At 41.5% G+C, this 16,731-nt stretch overlaps 2 protein-coding genes across 3 annotated transcripts; one reads left to right on the forward strand and one right to left on the reverse strand.

The window, feature by feature from the left end:
* The first annotated feature begins 2,633 nt into the window (after positions 1-2,633).
* LOC307249867 (uncharacterized protein) lies at positions 2,634-5,463 on the forward strand. 2 transcript variants are annotated; one of them, XM_080026754.1, is made up of 5 exons: positions 2,634-2,853; positions 3,523-3,633; positions 4,034-4,103; positions 4,327-4,425; positions 4,548-5,463. In XM_080026754.1, exons 1-5 carry the CDS (start codon positions 2,803-2,805, stop codon positions 4,610-4,612), a joined length of 396 nt encoding a protein of 131 aa, XP_079882880.1. In that variant the 5' UTR covers positions 2,634-2,802; the 3' UTR covers positions 4,613-5,463. The 2 variants fall into 2 exon arrangements, with proteins under 2 accessions (XP_079882880.1, XP_079882879.1); XM_080026753.1 differs by having other exon boundaries at positions 2,651-2,853; positions 4,327-4,421; positions 4,541-5,463.
* Positions 5,464-8,697: 3,234 nt separating this feature from the next.
* slc45a1 (solute carrier family 45 member 1) lies at positions 8,698-14,826 on the reverse strand (the record flags this gene model as incomplete). Its single annotated transcript, XM_080026184.1, has 8 exons — positions 8,698-8,970; positions 9,586-9,791; positions 10,091-10,267; positions 10,628-10,781; positions 11,299-12,182; positions 12,692-12,916; positions 14,177-14,269; positions 14,400-14,826. 8 exons carry the CDS (start codon positions 14,824-14,826, stop codon positions 8,698-8,700), a joined length of 2,439 nt encoding a protein of 812 aa, XP_079882310.1.
* Positions 14,827-16,731: the final 1,905 nt, after the last annotated feature.

Below are 16,731 nucleotides of genomic sequence, written 5' to 3' on the forward strand. Positions count from 1 at the left end.
ATAACTATATGTTGAAATGTTTAACCTATCACCTGCAGTGTGTTGCCTTAAAGGTGGAGTAAGAGGTATTTATGTTAACATAAGTGTTAAATCGCTCTTTATTCATACAGTGATCACTTACATAATGTGCGCGTTTCATAAAGCCGATCTCTCAGTCAGCTGCTCTGCATGTAATCAGCAAATAAACTTATTGGAGGATCCCGAAATTTTTATCCAATCACAAGAGAGAACGCTACAAACCGAGACCCGTCTCACTCATGGTCTCACTGCCGGTGTACGCCAGAGCAACAGATGGGTGAATGTTTATGCGCCTACAATGGCGCAGCAGGTAAAAATCCTTCCCAATGTCTGTTTTGATGGTTTTCATCATGTTTTATCACACTTATGGATCAGAAATGATGCTAGATAACTCGCTGCTTGATTACCGCAGTGCATTAATGTGGTGACGTAGGGACGAGCGAGGTGACTGCTAACTGCAGTAACTGACAGGAAGTTAGCTAAAAGAACCATTCCGCTTACAGCACCTTTAATTTCTGCTTTGTATATCAAACTAAACCACACAATATAAAACTAATGCTGTCTCAATGTGTTTAACTTGTGTTTATAGATCATGCAGCCCATGATTTATCAGAAGTAATATGTGATGTTAGAACAACACAGCTCGAGTGAAAAAAAGAACCTAGTATAAGACAGAAAATAAATCTTAAGATAATAAGCTAGTACGCTGTCACACAACCCTTTGATCTCGGCATTTAATTACAGTCTTCATAAATCAGAATTATTGTATATTGCAGTTGAATGTGAGGGGAATGACTGAATAGGGCCTGGAGGCTTCCTCCCAAATCTGTGTGTTGAATACATGGCGTGGCAGTAACTACGGAGAAGATAACTGAAGCAGTGTAGGATTAGGTCGGAAGAGGCGCTGCAATGACAGGCTGAAGAAATAATTGTGTCAAGATATCCTCAACACTGAGTGTGTGTTGGGTTGAGTTCAGGACACATAAGTGAGACAGTGTGTAGACTAGAGTAATCTGAAATCCAGGTCAACGTGATGACTTATTGAATAGATCACAGATAAATATCATTTGTAAACTAGAGTTATAGGCAAGTGGAAATCACACTGTTGCTCTGACAACCATCTGATAACTACAGATAAACGTTTTATGGAAATGCACGAATGATAGCTGTGTGCATGGCGCAAACAATGGCAGGTGTGGCAAAGTACAGAGGTTGTTCAGGGTGAAATGCTTTGTTTCAACTTGAGGAAATATATTGTTGGTTGGTCTGAGTTTTGTAGCACAAAATATATAGATTTTCCCTGTATGTAAAATATGTTGCTTACTTTTTAACTGACGGTGACCCGTTGACAATATGCAGGCTTATAGCTTACAAAGTGCAGGGCCATCAAAGTAAGCTGTATGCTTCCACTTCCTTTGGTTTAACAGTTGGATGAGCGAGTGCGGTGGTGACAAACATGTTGACCTCAAAGCACATCTGAAGGAGAAGAAAAACAGCCGGTTTCAGACCCCACTGTATCACTATCAACCAGACCAATAGTTTCTAAATGAACAGGAAAAGGGAACACTCTTGTTTATCAGTTACACCTGCAAAAATAATTAGAGACCAAACTATTTTAAAGGCATTGAGGTCTGGTAAATATCCATAGACACTGTGTTGGTGCATGCACAAATCTTCCATTCACATTTTCCATTATTTACATGTGTTTGTATAGCAAAGTCACTTGTATAAGGCCTATGTGCAATTTACACTTGACATCAGATAGCCATGCATTTTTCGAACATCTTAACCTGAAACAAACAAATAGTTTCGCTTACTGGACTAGCTAGCAATAATCAGACTTAATCTTTGATATAAAAAAGTTTTCACTGGACAATTTTGATACGCTATAGGCCTATAGGCCCTACGCTTACATTTTACATCGATATCTTGTAGTCGTAGGCTATGTTTAGCTCTCAGTCAATGTAGGCCTATTTGACTTTAGCCTATGTTTAAGTAATGGAATAATGAATTGCTTAACAATGACACTGTTCGCCTATTGGTTGAGGACTGTTAGACTGTAGGCTATTGTACTGGTTTGACTCATAGATAGTAAATAATAGGGTTTGACTCTACTGTATCAGGTTTGTGAAAGAGCGAAAGTTCAGACTTTCGTTAGTGATAAATATAGAATGGAGGAGTGGCCGCGCGCTTTTTTTTTTTACATCGTCACATTAGCCTATTCTTTTTTGTATGTAATTTGACACCCCATCTCCTCAGAGAAAGAGCGCTAAGACAAAAGACGCCGTCCGTGTGCGTTTGGTTAAAACTTTCACAATACATTTACATAGGGAAATATTCAGTCAGTCAGTAGACTCTGGTGGACGAGTCTGACTTAAACAACGGGCCACTAACATACATTGTTCAAATTTTAGGTCAGAACTCAAACGTAGACAGACTGATGGGTGACAAAAAAAGAACTCTAGTCTGTCGTAGTGCAGCGCTTTAAAAACAATGGACCAATCAACGACGAGATAGGCAGAAGGCGGGATGTACAGTCAAGATTGACAAGATATCTGTCCAATAGGAAAGTCCGTTGGTCGACATCGTCCAATCATGAGCGGGATCAACTCGCTGTAGCCAACGAGAGTGGATTTTCAACGAGCTCGAGAGAAAAGCGGAGACGAAGGGACATCATTTCTCTTTCAGCTTCTTGGGACTATCCACACGACGAAAAAGAGCCAAGAAATAAAAAATATTATTTCTTATCAGTAATATAATTATCATTAATTTAACAAATTAACCATGGCCGACACAGCTGTTGACACGACCGTCCCCACTGAGGTTACAGCCAAGGTGCGTTTCATTCAATTATTTTCGGTTGAACTGTCGTGTGAAAAGATATCTTGAACTTTCTTTTTTAAAGTCGTTGTTTGAAATGTGTTTCACGACTGGTTTACGCTAGCTCGGGTTAAACAACCTTTGATTTATTCGGCGTTTTAAATTCAAACGTTACTTCAAGTAAGTTGAAATAGTAATTTGAGTAAATATCAATTTCCTCAAAAGACTTATACATTTGTTAATGTTCTACGAAGACACTGCTTAGGTGAATTCTCAACATTTCCAGCGTCAACAGCTAAATTGTATCAGGAAACTCCAACGTATGCGATGTGGTTAGCTAAAAAAAAAAATCTTGTTGAGGAGACAAAGCGATAGAAACGGTGCAGCTGTGGGCGGGAAGCCACCACAGTAACGAGAACGTTACAATACGTCAAAGGAAAAAATCCTTAAAAATTGCCTTTCAGTTATTTCTACCATAGTTTTCTTGAATTAGACTCTATCGTAAATCAAATGTTGTATTTAAAAGAGTCGCAGACATGGCAAACTATATTCATTTGATCTTTTTAATTAACGCCAGACCAAACCAAAAAAATTCACTTAAAAAAAAATGTGTGGCACTTCAGAATAAAAACTATTCGCTGAACGGTACATTGATTTGTAAAGGGACATGCTTTTATTTTGTAGGAGCTGAAAGAGAAGAAAGAAGTAGAAGTGGTGGAGAAGAAGAAGGAGAGTAAGGAGGTGGAAAAGAAGGAGAAGACAGCCGACAACGGGGAAGCACCTGCCAATGGCACAGTGAGTTGAAGCCGAGGACCAGCAGCCTCATGGCCTTTTGTCTTAGCACCGCTCATCATGCAGGTGTCCTGCTTGCACACGCCTCCCCCTCTCCACACACAGCGCTTTGTTTGGGTTTTGAAATGGCACAGATGTTAGTGAGCAAGACTGTGGAGGTTTCCATTGGTCCTCTTGAATAGCCTGGTAGCTAATCCTCTGGGGAGGAATAAGAGCTACACACACACAGGCCTTTTTTTAAAGTGTCCCCAAAGGAGCTGTGCTTGTTAGACTGTGGGAGGCTTATTTTAAATATTATAGATTCTGTGTTTATTTTTTATATCTTTGCAATGTTGTTGAAAATCCTACAGTCATGATTTAAGTTGTTGTGTTACTGGACTAATAGTTCCCTCTTGTCAATCAGAATGGTGCTGATCACAGTGAAATAGTGGAGAAGAAGGAGAAAAAAGAGGAGAAACTCAAGAATGGAGATGGTATGTTCATTTTAAGAAGTATTGCTGTTTTCAGATTAATTTTTTTAAATAGTATACAATTCTCATTTGTTGTTACTGATATCAATCACAATGAAATGCTGTTTATAGTGCGCGGCCTAGAAGTCAAAATTCTATTTAGACAAGATGTATTTTCCCATAAATCTGGTCTTAATTACACTCAAAGTGAAAGATGTTTTCTAAAGAGACCAACTATCCCTTTCAGCCAAAGTAGAGGAGGCGCCCCCTGCTGAGGAGACTGACGCACAGCCTCTGAAGCGAGCAGCTGAAGAGAAGGAGGAGGAGGAGGAGGATGAGGAGGTGGGTTTTCACAAGAATAACATGTTACATCTTCAGTCTGTTTGTTGTTGTTGTGTTGACTAATCGGTTTGGGATTTATCATTACTAATTACATGGAACTTTTATTTTATTTTTATTAGGAAAAAGTGGAGACAAAAAAGCAGAAGACAGAGGAAAATGGAGATTCAAAAAAGGCAGAAGTGGAGGCTTAAGTCTACTGCCATAGCTACCCGTTTGCAGCACTGTCCTACCAGCCTGGTCAACATTGTTTTGTAGAGCTTGTGCTTTCTGTGCATTTTGAGAAATAGTTCTTTTTGTCTGCTCCCATGTAAACACATTGCACTGGAGTCCTGAAAACTTAGTGGCCCTGCATCCTCTTTTTTTAATGAAATGTTATTTATTGGTCTTTAAAAGGAGATTTTTTTTTACGTGTACAAATGGGGCCACACCATGAGATCAGTTTTTCATTTCTTGAGGTTTTATATCAGTATGTTAGAAGCACAATCTCTATTATGTCAGTGCTGACCAGCTGATACATTCATATAGGCAGCTGCTCACCCCCTCCAAGGCTCATGTTGACCTCTCGGATTCACTTAAAGGACCAAAGATAAGTTTTAAGCAGGGGCTAATATACAGTTGTTAGCATCATTAGTTGAATCATAATGTTTTTGTGTTGAGCTGCTACTTAAATCCTTAGCTTGGCTGCCCTGTTAACATAACAGATGGTGCAAATGAATACAGGGGCTCTTGTCTTGCGGTTCCATTGTAAGATTCCTTGGATCTTATTTATATGGAGGCAGGATTTTTGCAATGTTAATTAACCCCTCTTAAATCTTAAAGCTTTGGTCATTTGTTCTGTATGCATTCCACGCAAGTTTGTACCATTTTATTTTTTTCCTTTTTACTGTTTTTCTTACGTTTCAAATGAGTTTTATGTTATGGCTGTGTAGCCCAGTTTTGCGTCCAAGGCTGCCTTTTTCAGAACCAGAATGACATTCGGTTACTTCAGCTACTGCTTTGTATATTCTGATTTAAAAAATAAATTGTCTTTTTACTTAAGTTTATCTATTTTGTGTTTTTGTTTTATGTTTATAGCTAGTTACTGCTTCTTAAAACAACCATTGCTTTACAAGTTGATGATGTCACTTGACCCAATTTTTCCTAACATGGAAAATGGCTGGCTGAGATCTCTATGGCTGAGATGCAGGAAGGAAGAGGAATAATCTCACTTGGTAATGGAAACGGGTACACAGAATCAAGTGGTTGGTGTCTTTTAGCTCCTGGCTCCCCCGTGTGGTGTACTTAAAGATTGCGGATCCTTAAATTGTGAGAGGCACTGAATTAGTTCATCTAAAAACAAGACCTTAATTGGTATTAAATGTCTTAAAACATTCTAAAGGGCGCAAAGCATTTTAGATGTTTTTTAAGATGTTAGTATTTGAATTCTATTTTCTGAATAATTAACAAATACCTATGTGTTTTTTTTTTGTTCAAGTTAAGCATTATTATTCACAAGTTAGTTGGGCATTTTGAAAGACCTAAAATAGAGTAATATATGCAAAGTTATAAAAAAATATTCAATTTTGGCTTTTGGAAAATTGGTCTTGAGTGACTTTTTAAAAAAGTCTTAAATCCAACCTCCCTCAAACTCCCTGGTACAACTATGGACAACAATACTGTTAGCTGTAGTGTGTTCTGACTGAATAGGGCAAGTGAGGAAAGAAATACAATAATAACTTGACACAGAAGTCCAAAATGGCAAAATGATAATTTTAGTTAACTGAACCCTGAATAAAAGTAGCATTTACAGAAACACTGCTAATATTGAGCAATAGTTGGTAACAACACAAAAACTTGTGTTATTTAATTTTTCTCAAGCAAGCTGCAACAGCATGATCCATACAATTACTGTTTCCTTAGAAACATTAAGGTGTGCATCCAGTCAGTCCGTCCAGGAGGCTTTAATAGTAGGCAATAATCGACATTCTGTTGAGGCAACACTTATGACTGCCACTGGGTATGCAGTGTGAGCAAGTCAATGAAACCATCAATGGTATATGCTTAGAACAAGTTTATGTAACAAATTCAATCTTTTGTTGAAGTCCTGAAGTCCGGCTTGGTGCCCGTGTTCAGGCTGAACAGACGAAGCATACTGTTTGCCATTGCAAAACAGACGTTAAAAATAAATGATCTTTTACCATTACGTTGATGAAGATGCCTTGTTTGGGACGAGAAAGAGAATGATACTTCCTTTGATCAACATGGCTATGTTTAGTCATAACTATACCGAGTTGATGGGTTGAGTGTGGTGGAGTACAAGCCTACTATCTTAAGCATGCTCCCTAAAAGATGACAAAAACGCCCTTGCTATTGGCTCTGTGAACCCCCCCAAAGTCTTTTCTTTCAATGTTGTCCACCTTCAGGGTTACATATAGTTCACATGAGTCTTCTCCCTGTTTGCTGTTCTTCTGTTTTGTTCGGTTTCCGACTGAATGCTGATTCACACCCCAGTTTCAACTTCTCCTCTTCCTGATAATGACAAGAATCACTGTCATTATAACAACGCCATGGCCAGGAGTAGGGTGACAGCTAGCTCACGGCTGTCTGTTGCTCAGTGTGGGCCCAGACAGAATTTGCCACCAGTACACATTTCTCTGTGTTTTTTTAAATTTTGGGTACAAGCGTGTGTATGTGTACCTATCCTATAAGCTATGGCTCTATGCTGATTGACATACTTATTTGGCGTTTTACTAATTCCTGGGACTTAAGAGTCACCCAGCACCAAACTGTGAAAGTGGGGGATAGCCTATAGTACACTGGTAAGTCTCAGTGATTGGGTTGTGTGGGTTGTGTTTTTTTTTTTTGCTGTTACAATGTAAAGCCCTTTCAAGACCGTAACTGTGATTAAGCGTTGTTAAGTTTACTGTGAATATTAAGTATGTGTTAGCTAAATTATGCCAGAATAGCATTTGAAATAATGAAGGAGTGGGTGAGTATACGGTAGGTGGTCACTGGCAGCACATTCATTTAGTCAGAGTCCTGCCTAAATCTAAGCTGTGACGCTAATATGCTAACTCAGAGAAACAGGCAGGTAGACATTCCCTTGTACGGAAGAGTATTAGGGCCACAGGACAAAGAAAAAAGGCAGAGGATAAAGTTTTTTATTATGCAGTTTTGAGAGAAAAGAGACATTGTGGAAAATAAAGTTGAAATACATAAAATGTGTTGATAAACTGGAGTGTTCGCCACTGAGGTATAGTTGGAAATATTTTGACAGATGAATAACTCTATAAGTAGTTACTTATAATGAGTTAATGATCCCAGGAAGTTGAAATCTGTCAACATCTTTCCAGATTTACCGCAGTCTCGGACTGTCTAGTTTATTTTCGTCTTGACATTGTGTTTCTACTTTCGTCTCAACACTTCAACTTTAATCTCGAAATGCAGAATAGAAAAAAAAAATCCTCCTCTCATTTTTTTCCTATCACATGGCCCTAATTCTCTTCCGTACCATTGGCCTAATGACCATAACAAAACGTTAACACAAGAAGAGATTGAGAGATTAACATTGCAGCTCATGCAGACATTAGGCAACTGATAAAAGAAGGGAAAAAGAGGGGAAAGCTGTGGTTAGCCTGAACGTAGTGATCAACATTTCTATACTGAACACCAATGAACAGGAAAAGATGATGGAAAATTTAGAGCAAAGAATCGGACACAAGAAAAAGCTCAGGCTTAACTACACTCAAAGAGGTCACTCACAGTCTCTCTCTCTCACACACACACACACACACATACACACACACACACACACACACACACACACACACACACACACACACACACACACAAACATACACACACCCACCCATGTGGGACATCCAATTGTCCCACACTGCATTCAAGGTCTCACATTCGTTTTTGAGAAAGTTAGGGAAAAATGCATGGGCACACACTGTATGAACATACACACACACATACACACACACACACACACACACACACACACACACACACACTGGTCATGTATACACATAATTAGAGCAGTGGCCAATGTCTGTCTGTCTGTCTGTCTAACTCTGAGCATAACAGTGCTGATAAGTGTGAAACAATACATTGAATTGTGCTGTACAATGTGCGGCGGCGGCAGAGTGTGTGTATAAGTGTGTTTGTTTTATTAGTGCCAGTGACGGGCAACGCACTCCGACACTAACTGACAGTATGAGAGTGTGTGTGTCCTATTGATTGTGAGTGTGTTTGTGAGTGAGTGAGGTAAATTAAGAGGCTTTTTTTCATTCTAAATGTGCACCAACAGTGGCTGGGTCTCGCTATCAGGGGGCTCACCCTCAGGGGGGGGCAGGTGGTACACCACGAAGAGAGAGGAGTACAAGCAGCCCACGAACGACATCAGGCTTGAAAAGTACATCACTCCCTGGGCCCCTCCCACCAGTGAGGTCAGAGGTCCCATCGCCACGGAGACCAGGATCTGAGCCAGGAAGTACTGGCAACTGAGCAGAGAGATGTCCACCCCCATCCCTCGTCTGGTGCCTTCCTCTGACGAGCCACAGAACTGAGGAACCAATACAAATACAATTGGGTTAATGTTAATTATCCACAGCATTCAACACTGATACCACTGTTTTTTTCCGTACGCTACATATGCCCCATTTAATTTCTGTCTACCTGCACTATAAATAAAGCATTGAAAATGTCAAAAATCTTTAAGTCTATAGAGAGGGAAACAGCTATCATAGTTCTACTCAACATGTACAAAATCCGGCTAACAGTACAGGGAATATTTTTCTCTTCTGTGTTGCGCTTATTAGATGCCGGCGCTCTCATCCCACAGCAATATACAGTATTATTAGTCTAGCTTAGAGGACATCTCGTCTTGGCATCTTACATCAAAATTGTATTTCCACTTTATTCTAGACATTTTGACTTTATTATTGAAGTGCATAATGAAAAAAAAACATACTTTGTTTTTTCTCCTGTGGCCCTAATACTCCTCCACACTGTGGAGTCCACAGCTAAGTTAACTGTCTGCTGGCTGTGGCTTCATATTTACCGTACGGAGTCTTATCTGTCTAAAATGTTGTACTGTTCCTTTAAATGAATCCTGGACAAATACCATGATGCCATTATAGATTACTCCACAAGTAATAAGTATAGGCTAGATACTGACCTGAGGGCTTTGGTAGTATTCACAGAGCAGAGAGTAAGGCAGCGTGCATAGAGAGGAGAAGAGCACCCCGTAGGTGACACACAGAGACAGTACCACGTAGAGGTTGTTGGATAGCGTGGCCAGGCCCGTGCCCAAACCGAACGCCAGGTATGCAAAAAAATACAGAGTGCGTAGAGAGAAACGCTCCTCAAGTTTCTCCAATATGGCTGCAAGTTGAAGAAGAAACAAAGAGAGAAACAGATGGAACAAATGTTAGGCTTTTAGAGTTGCAAGCGGCAAAGGAAGACACTGGCCACAGCTGCACTAATACCCCAGATATAGGGTCTGGCGATATGACAAGACTGTGCTACTGTAGAAATGTATCTAACGGTAGAGATTTGGCAATATCGTTTATACCACGTGTAAAAAAAAAATTATTTTTATTTTATATAATATAGAATAGTTTTACTATACCACCCAACCCTACCTGGACATGTTTTGATTAGTATGTGAGAGTGTAGCTCACCTGAGTAAAAAGCAGCACTGAATGCATAGATGCACATGCCCCAGCAGCCCATGCTAACACCAGCATTGTAGCGCTGGTAAGCCTCGGAGTCATGTGGTGCCTTTGGGTCTCCTTCAAACACAACTTCCCCCATGAAGTCAGTGTAGAAGAGCAGCATGCCTTCAAAGGACAGCCAGCCTACAGAGAAGCAGTAAGGAAGAAATCAGTTTATATCAAATACAAAACAGACAGTTGTTTAAGGTATTTTATGTGCAACTTAATTTAATGTTAGACACAGCCAGCAAAAACCTATATTTTTCAACTACTCTGAATGTTACTACCGAAGGATTTGTTCATATGTTGTAAATTGTCTGATTGATGCACACTTTTTGATTTTCTTAAAAACAAAGCCAAAACATTTTTTTTAGACCTGAACATTACACAAAAAGCAATAGTTTTAATCTTATAATCAACCGGCAAAGTGTCATGCTGTCATGTCATGCTGTCATGTGACCCCATTGACCTGTAGTATCTCGCCTTAAATCTACCTATTCTCACCCAAAAAATGATTAGTGCATAAACTCCGTAGAGAGGGCGGCATCCTGTAGATGGCTATACACAGCAGCTTCATTGACATCTGTGATTCTCCTGTCTCCACATTCTCACTCAGATCGCTGTCATAGCGCACCCCATTCAGCAAAATGTTTGCAACCTTAATCAGAGAAAAACAAAGACATTGTTAAAAAAAAATACTGTGGTGGCAACTGACTAAACAGCCTCCGTTATTTTCTAAATATGCCTGTGTTCCAATCCTCATACTTCCCTGCTATTTATTAAAGTTGAAAAATATTTATTATGTCTCAATACATGTGGTTAAATGCAGCATGCTGAAAAATACCCGGATTCCTACAAAATCCGATAGTAATTTTTAGTGTGGAAATCAGCATACTTTTTGGCGATTCTGACCCACAATCCACTGCGCACCAGAGGTAACGTCACATCGACTGAGCCTCCAAGTAAAAACAACCAGTAATGCCACGGAAATATACTGTAAGCAAGAGGCAAGTTCAAGGCTCAATGCATTGATGAAGTAAATAACAAAATGTGTGTCCCATGTAGCATACTGCATGCAAACCAAGTACATTTTATGGTCAGATGTAGTATGTAGTATATAGTCAAATAAAAAAAAAATAAAATTTTTTTTAAAAACATTGGGTGTTTATCCTGACCTGCTGGCTGAAAGTCACCGTTCTCCTCCGTCCATTCTCAAACTCAACTATCTGTGTTGCCATGGGCTCTTCTATTAGTGCAAGGCTCTGGGGTCGTTTGAGGATACCGGCAGAGGAGCCCCGATGTGACCCTGCATCGTGCTGGGCCCCGGCTGTGTCCTGGCCCTCCCCCTCAGTCTGTGGTGCTTCTGCTGCCTCCTGAGCCTCACCACCTGTATGAGACCCTCCAGCAGCCTGGGCCTGTCCAGTAGGATGGCCCCCTAACCCCTCACCCGGAGCAGGGGAGTCCCCCGGAGGCAGGGGCACAGTGCTGGAGGTGGAGGTGGAGGCCTGGCCCGGTGGCGTTTGCTGACCCGTGTAGCAGTTTATGAGCACACTGTCTATATAAGAGGTTCCTAACGAGGAGGCGAACTCGTTGAGGCCAGTGATGGAGCCGTCCCTGCTCATAAAGCTGCCGTATTTGGGGGTGAGGGGGCTCAGGGGCGATATGGGGCTGGTGAGGCCAGCACAGAGGCGTGCGTTGGCGCTGCAAGAATGGGCCAAATGGTCAGAGTTGCTTTGGTGAGATTTTGTGGAGAAATTGTAGCTGTAGAGGCCGTCTTCGTCCTCTTCGTCCAGTCCCAAAGCCAAGCCCGGGGGAACGGGTGGGGAGGGAGGGAGCGCCAGGCTGGGGCTTTTCAGATGGTTTTTAGCAGGGTTTTTGTTGGGCTGGCTCTTTGGTAGGGTCCGCTCGGGGATACTCATCAGAGTCATGGCTGTGGCGATCACCAACGTGATACTAGTGAACATGTATATGACCCGCAGTTGGCCTCCCATCGACCGTCCGAATTGTGTCTGGTCCCAGTTAATGCCACCGACAATGTAGCCGAATCCGCCTCCTAGTCCTGCAGAGAGATTTAAGTAAAAAACACAATCATCTTTAGCAGTAACTACCAAAGTCATAAAGCTATAGTGCGTAACTCTTTCGATAAATGATTGTCGGTTACCATTGCCGAATACACAAAGTTGATTAAGCCTATCAGCCCCACGAAAGTCTCTCTGTATATCTCAGTATGGCAGCGTTTACAAACTCAGTAGCTCAGAAAAATTCCAAAGAAGCACCCAAGAAATGTTTCAGTTGTTGATTGTACTGCTAAGTAAAAACCTGCCCGTATTCTAGAAGGTATAAAATCCATGTTCAATTACAGAAAGGTTAACCTCATGTTGATGTGCCAACTGTGTTCTTGATGGGGATGACAAAAGTTACGCACTATAGCTTTAATGTTTTATTTTAAGTTTGTTCCCTCCAAATTATCTCAGAAGAATAGAAGTTATAGTCGTCATCTCCAATGCTACTACTGTATAATGATAAAGTGACCCTGAGTTTGTGGTGAAGTTGTTGTTTTTTTCTTACCTGCCAGTGTTGCGTGGATGTTGAGCCCTCGATCCTGGTCCTCTGGGCTGCACACATCCATCATGTAGGCGTGGCTCGGGTTGTCGGCTGAATCGGCGCTGAAGTCCATCAGAACCACTCCACATATGGTCAGGATGATTCCCCACTTGTGATTTGACGCCGTGTCCGCCACCGCAGTTCCAATGTCCCGCCCGTTAAGCACCAGAGTTAAACCAAGCAGAGCCCCTTTGAAGGAGAAAGGAGGAGGAAATAAATTAACCCTGCGTTCCAATACCCATACTTCCCTGCTATTTAATATGGTAGAAAAAAACGTAGGATGTCCCAATTCTTAGGTGCAGCATGCTTCAATAACACCAGGATGGCCTACATCCGGTCCGGAATTTTAAGTGAGGATATCAGCATGGTTTTTTGGGGCGACTCTGACCCACAATCCAGCTCACAACGGAAGTGACGTCGACGGAGCCTTCCGAGTGAAAACAACCAGGGATGTGACGGATATAAGCATGAGGCAAGTCCAAGGCTACAATGTTATGATATAAATACATAATAGTATGTCCCAATTGTATGCCCACTGCATGCTAACTAGATCAGCTGTAGTTTGTAGAATGGAAGAAAGAGTATTTTGGAGAGCAGACTAGGTTTTTTAACATTGCTAATAGAATTCAACAGACAACTTGCTAAGTGGGAGGAAATCATGCAAGTATGAATCTTTAAAGAGGCATACTTTAGGCTACAACAACTTATCCAGAAATCTGCAACTAGACTGCTAACAAACAAAAAGAAGAAAAAACTGAACTGCACTGGCTCCCATTTTTCCACCAGAATTGATTTGAAAGTCCTTTATCTCGTTCCCAAAGCTCTCAGTGGCTTATGAACGGACTACATCACAGAGTCCCTGTCATCTAATGTTCCTTCACAAGCCCTTAGCTCTTCTACTGATGGGTTCCTGATACTCAAGACCAAAGACCCTAAGAAAGAAAATTGGAGGCAGCTTTTGAAAACATATCTTTTTTATCCCACCCTTCCCCAGCAACACCAACTCAACTTTATTTTCCACCACAATATTCACTATAACTTTTTTTTTATAACAAACCAACATTTTATTTCAGTAAAATAAATAGTAAAAATTGTTTGATTCCTTTAAAAAAAATCTTCTAGCCTTTGCATGCAATGTCAAAAGGTCAACCAAACAAGCATTCTATTGCTTTGTACGTTCATCTGGTGCCTTGCTGTATTGCGTCTAAAACCCATGCCTCACATATACATTTGACTTCAACTTCCAGACAGTTTTTGAGGTTAATCTTGCATTGATGAAGCTTTCTCTCAATTTATAAGCTAGTTAGTCTCTCTCCAAATACATGTTTATGTTTATGAAGGAAATTAAATGCACACACATTGATACAAGTAATGGGTAAAGGGGGCCTATTCATTGACTAGACTTTTTCAGAGGCCCAGACATTTGTGTGAACAGGGGCCATTTCTTACCTATCGCCAGGGCAAAAATAAAGGGTCTCCTTCGCCCAAACCGGGATGTGCAACGATCACTCCACGCTCCGAGGAGAGGCTGAACGAGGAATCCTTCAAAAAGCAAATGACAAGACCATGCAACACAACACAGTTAGATTACAGCTCTGCAAAAGGTTATTGCTCCTGCTCATAATTATTTAATATCCACCCTCCCTCACCCTCACCCATGCTGTTCACTTACCCAGTATGGGGCTGATGAACCACACCAGGCTGTAGAATTGATCGGGCAGGCCCATCTGCAGGAGCACGGGGGTCACATAAGCCGTCTCCATGGCGTAGCTGAACTCGATGCCGAAGAGGACGCAGCCGTTGAAGAGCAGCTCTTGGAGGGTGCGTCTCGGGGGCAGTTCGCTGAGGTCCAGCCGGTCCAGGGGGCAGGGTGTGTTGGGCGGAGGGGGCGGCGAGGGTCCGATCATCTTGCGGCGCTTGGGCTGCCTCTGGAAGTTGTTGGCTCGGTGGCTGAGGTGGCGGAAGGTGGAGGTGGGGAAGCTGACGGTTTTGGGTAAGGAGCTCCTCCAGAGGCCCTCCTGTCCCGTGCCAAACCTCCCTCCTCCTCCTGGACTGGCCAACAGGGGGTCACTGGGGGTGCCCATGCCCGGGGATGACATCTCTCTCTCTCTCTCTCTCTCTTTCTCTCTCTCAAGCCAGATTACACTGCATCATATTGAAAAGGGTGATGGGGTTCAGACTTGTTTTTTGATAGATAGATAGATAGATAGATAGATAGATAGATAGATAGATAGATAGATAGATAGATAGATAGATAGATAGATAGATAGATAGATAGATAGATAGATAGATAGATAGATAGATAGAGACTTTATTCATCCCCTTCACAGTAGAGGTCATTCAAGAACATCCTAACATATAGCAATTGCAAAGTTCTCATGTGAGAAAGTAAGTGATGCTCATGGTTATTTAGTGCTACCAAGAGGACACTGCAGTCATAAGCAGGGATAAGCACGACGCACTGCAAGCAACCAATGCGCATGTTAGTTAGTGTTGTGCGCAAAAGCCCATGTGCCCGGCGTGGCTGACTCTATACAGCAGTGTAGCATGCGGCACCACTCTCGTGAAGCGTGTTTCCATTTTAATTTTTCATGGAGGTAGCCTATCTCAAAACGGAAACAATGGAAGGGCTGGGGGTTGTGATAAATGGCTCAATTAAAGACAGTAACAAGAATGACGATCATTATCGCTCAAATTTAAAGGCAACATTTAACCAGTTATGCGTGTTATTTGTAGCTGTAGTAGATCGATCGCTTTTTACACCCCGTTTATATTTATATATTAGTCAATATTTGCCTCGACCTGACACTTTCAAAGGTGAAAGACCACACAACTGACTTAGCAGTGTGAGAAGAGAATGAATAAGGCTAAAGGCGTGCAATTTGAAACGTGGAAAATGATAATTACCTTTTAGGGGGAGGCTCGTCATTTATTGCCGCGTTCTGTGTCGGTAAACGGACCAATCATTGTGATTTATTATAGTGAAAACAGCGTAGGATAAATTTACAGGAGTCATGATTGTTGTTTTGGAGGCTATATCCCTTTTCATGCGGTCATCCCCCCGCTCTCTCTCCTCCGTCCCGTCTCATACACCCCCATCATCGCTCCTACCCCACCCCTCGTGGTCCCTCCAGTGACGTCACGCCCCTCCTTGCAACATCAGCACCGGCAACATCTGTCTGTATTAATAACCTATAATGCTCTTACTCCATCATACACAAACTATCTATAAAGTAAACACTGAATGTGAAAAGTAATGATTGGTTTAGGCTACATGACAAATCTTATAATTGCATCTGGTACATTTCTCATTCATAAGGCAAGGTTCTCTGGGTCCCTCAAACATCAATATTTTTCTGATTGATGTAACCGGGTTGTGCAGCTAGGTAGGATTTGGTTTCCACTTGGTATGTTGTTTTTCTCAAAAAATAATGTTTGATTTACCTTGTTGTTGGTTGTTTTCGTTATGAAAGTGACACTTTTTTTCACCCACGGGATCGTGGGTGGTTTGCCACGGGTAGTGTGGCAGTCTGGTCACACGGTGGCAGCATTGAGTCTTACTATTTGATGCTGCGCCCGCATAGTGCGCCCGGTGCATCTTGGTCTCTTCCGTTTAATTACCTGTGGACAGCTCGTGGGTTTTTGCCATGATGATGTGTGGTGTCTGGTGTGGCTCCGTTTTGTGCAGTGCGGAGTGGCGTGTTAACATGGTTGACAGGCAGCCAGGGTGTTGCTATATGGAGCACTTTTATGTCAATATACCAGTGAGTATTTATTGTGGATTGTCGTGTTTGCATTGGATGTCCGGGGATTTTGGGCGTCAGGTAGACCTAGTAACTACTATTTTTTTTAAAGTTGTATTTTAGTAACTACTACATAGTTTAATGCATTACCTACTAAATAGTTTTATCTTAATTTTTTCTTTAATAACTACATTGTTTTTGTATCTACTAGCCTACATTTACTACAATGCATAACTATGTAGTTGTTACTAAAAACATTGT

The sequence above is a fragment of the Ammodytes marinus genome, assembly GCF_949987685.1.
Source record: "Ammodytes marinus genome assembly, chromosome: 4".
Taxonomy (NCBI): domain Eukaryota; kingdom Metazoa; phylum Chordata; class Actinopteri; order Uranoscopiformes; family Ammodytidae; genus Ammodytes; species Ammodytes marinus.

Bases quoted from the DNA above. Each gene is read 5' to 3' on its own strand.
- LOC307249867 (XM_080026753.1), top strand. From the start codon at position 2,803: ATGGCCGACACAGCTGTTGACACGACCGTCCCCACTGAGGTTACAGCC. The intron at 4,104-4,326 runs GTATGTTCATTT...TATCCCTTTCAG, and splicing joins GAAACTCAAGAATGGAGATG to CCAAAGTAGAGGAGGCGCCC. The intron at 4,422-4,540 runs GTGGGTTTTCAC...TATTTTTATTAG, and splicing joins AGGAGGAGGAGGATGAGGAG to GAAAAAGTGGAGACAAAAAA.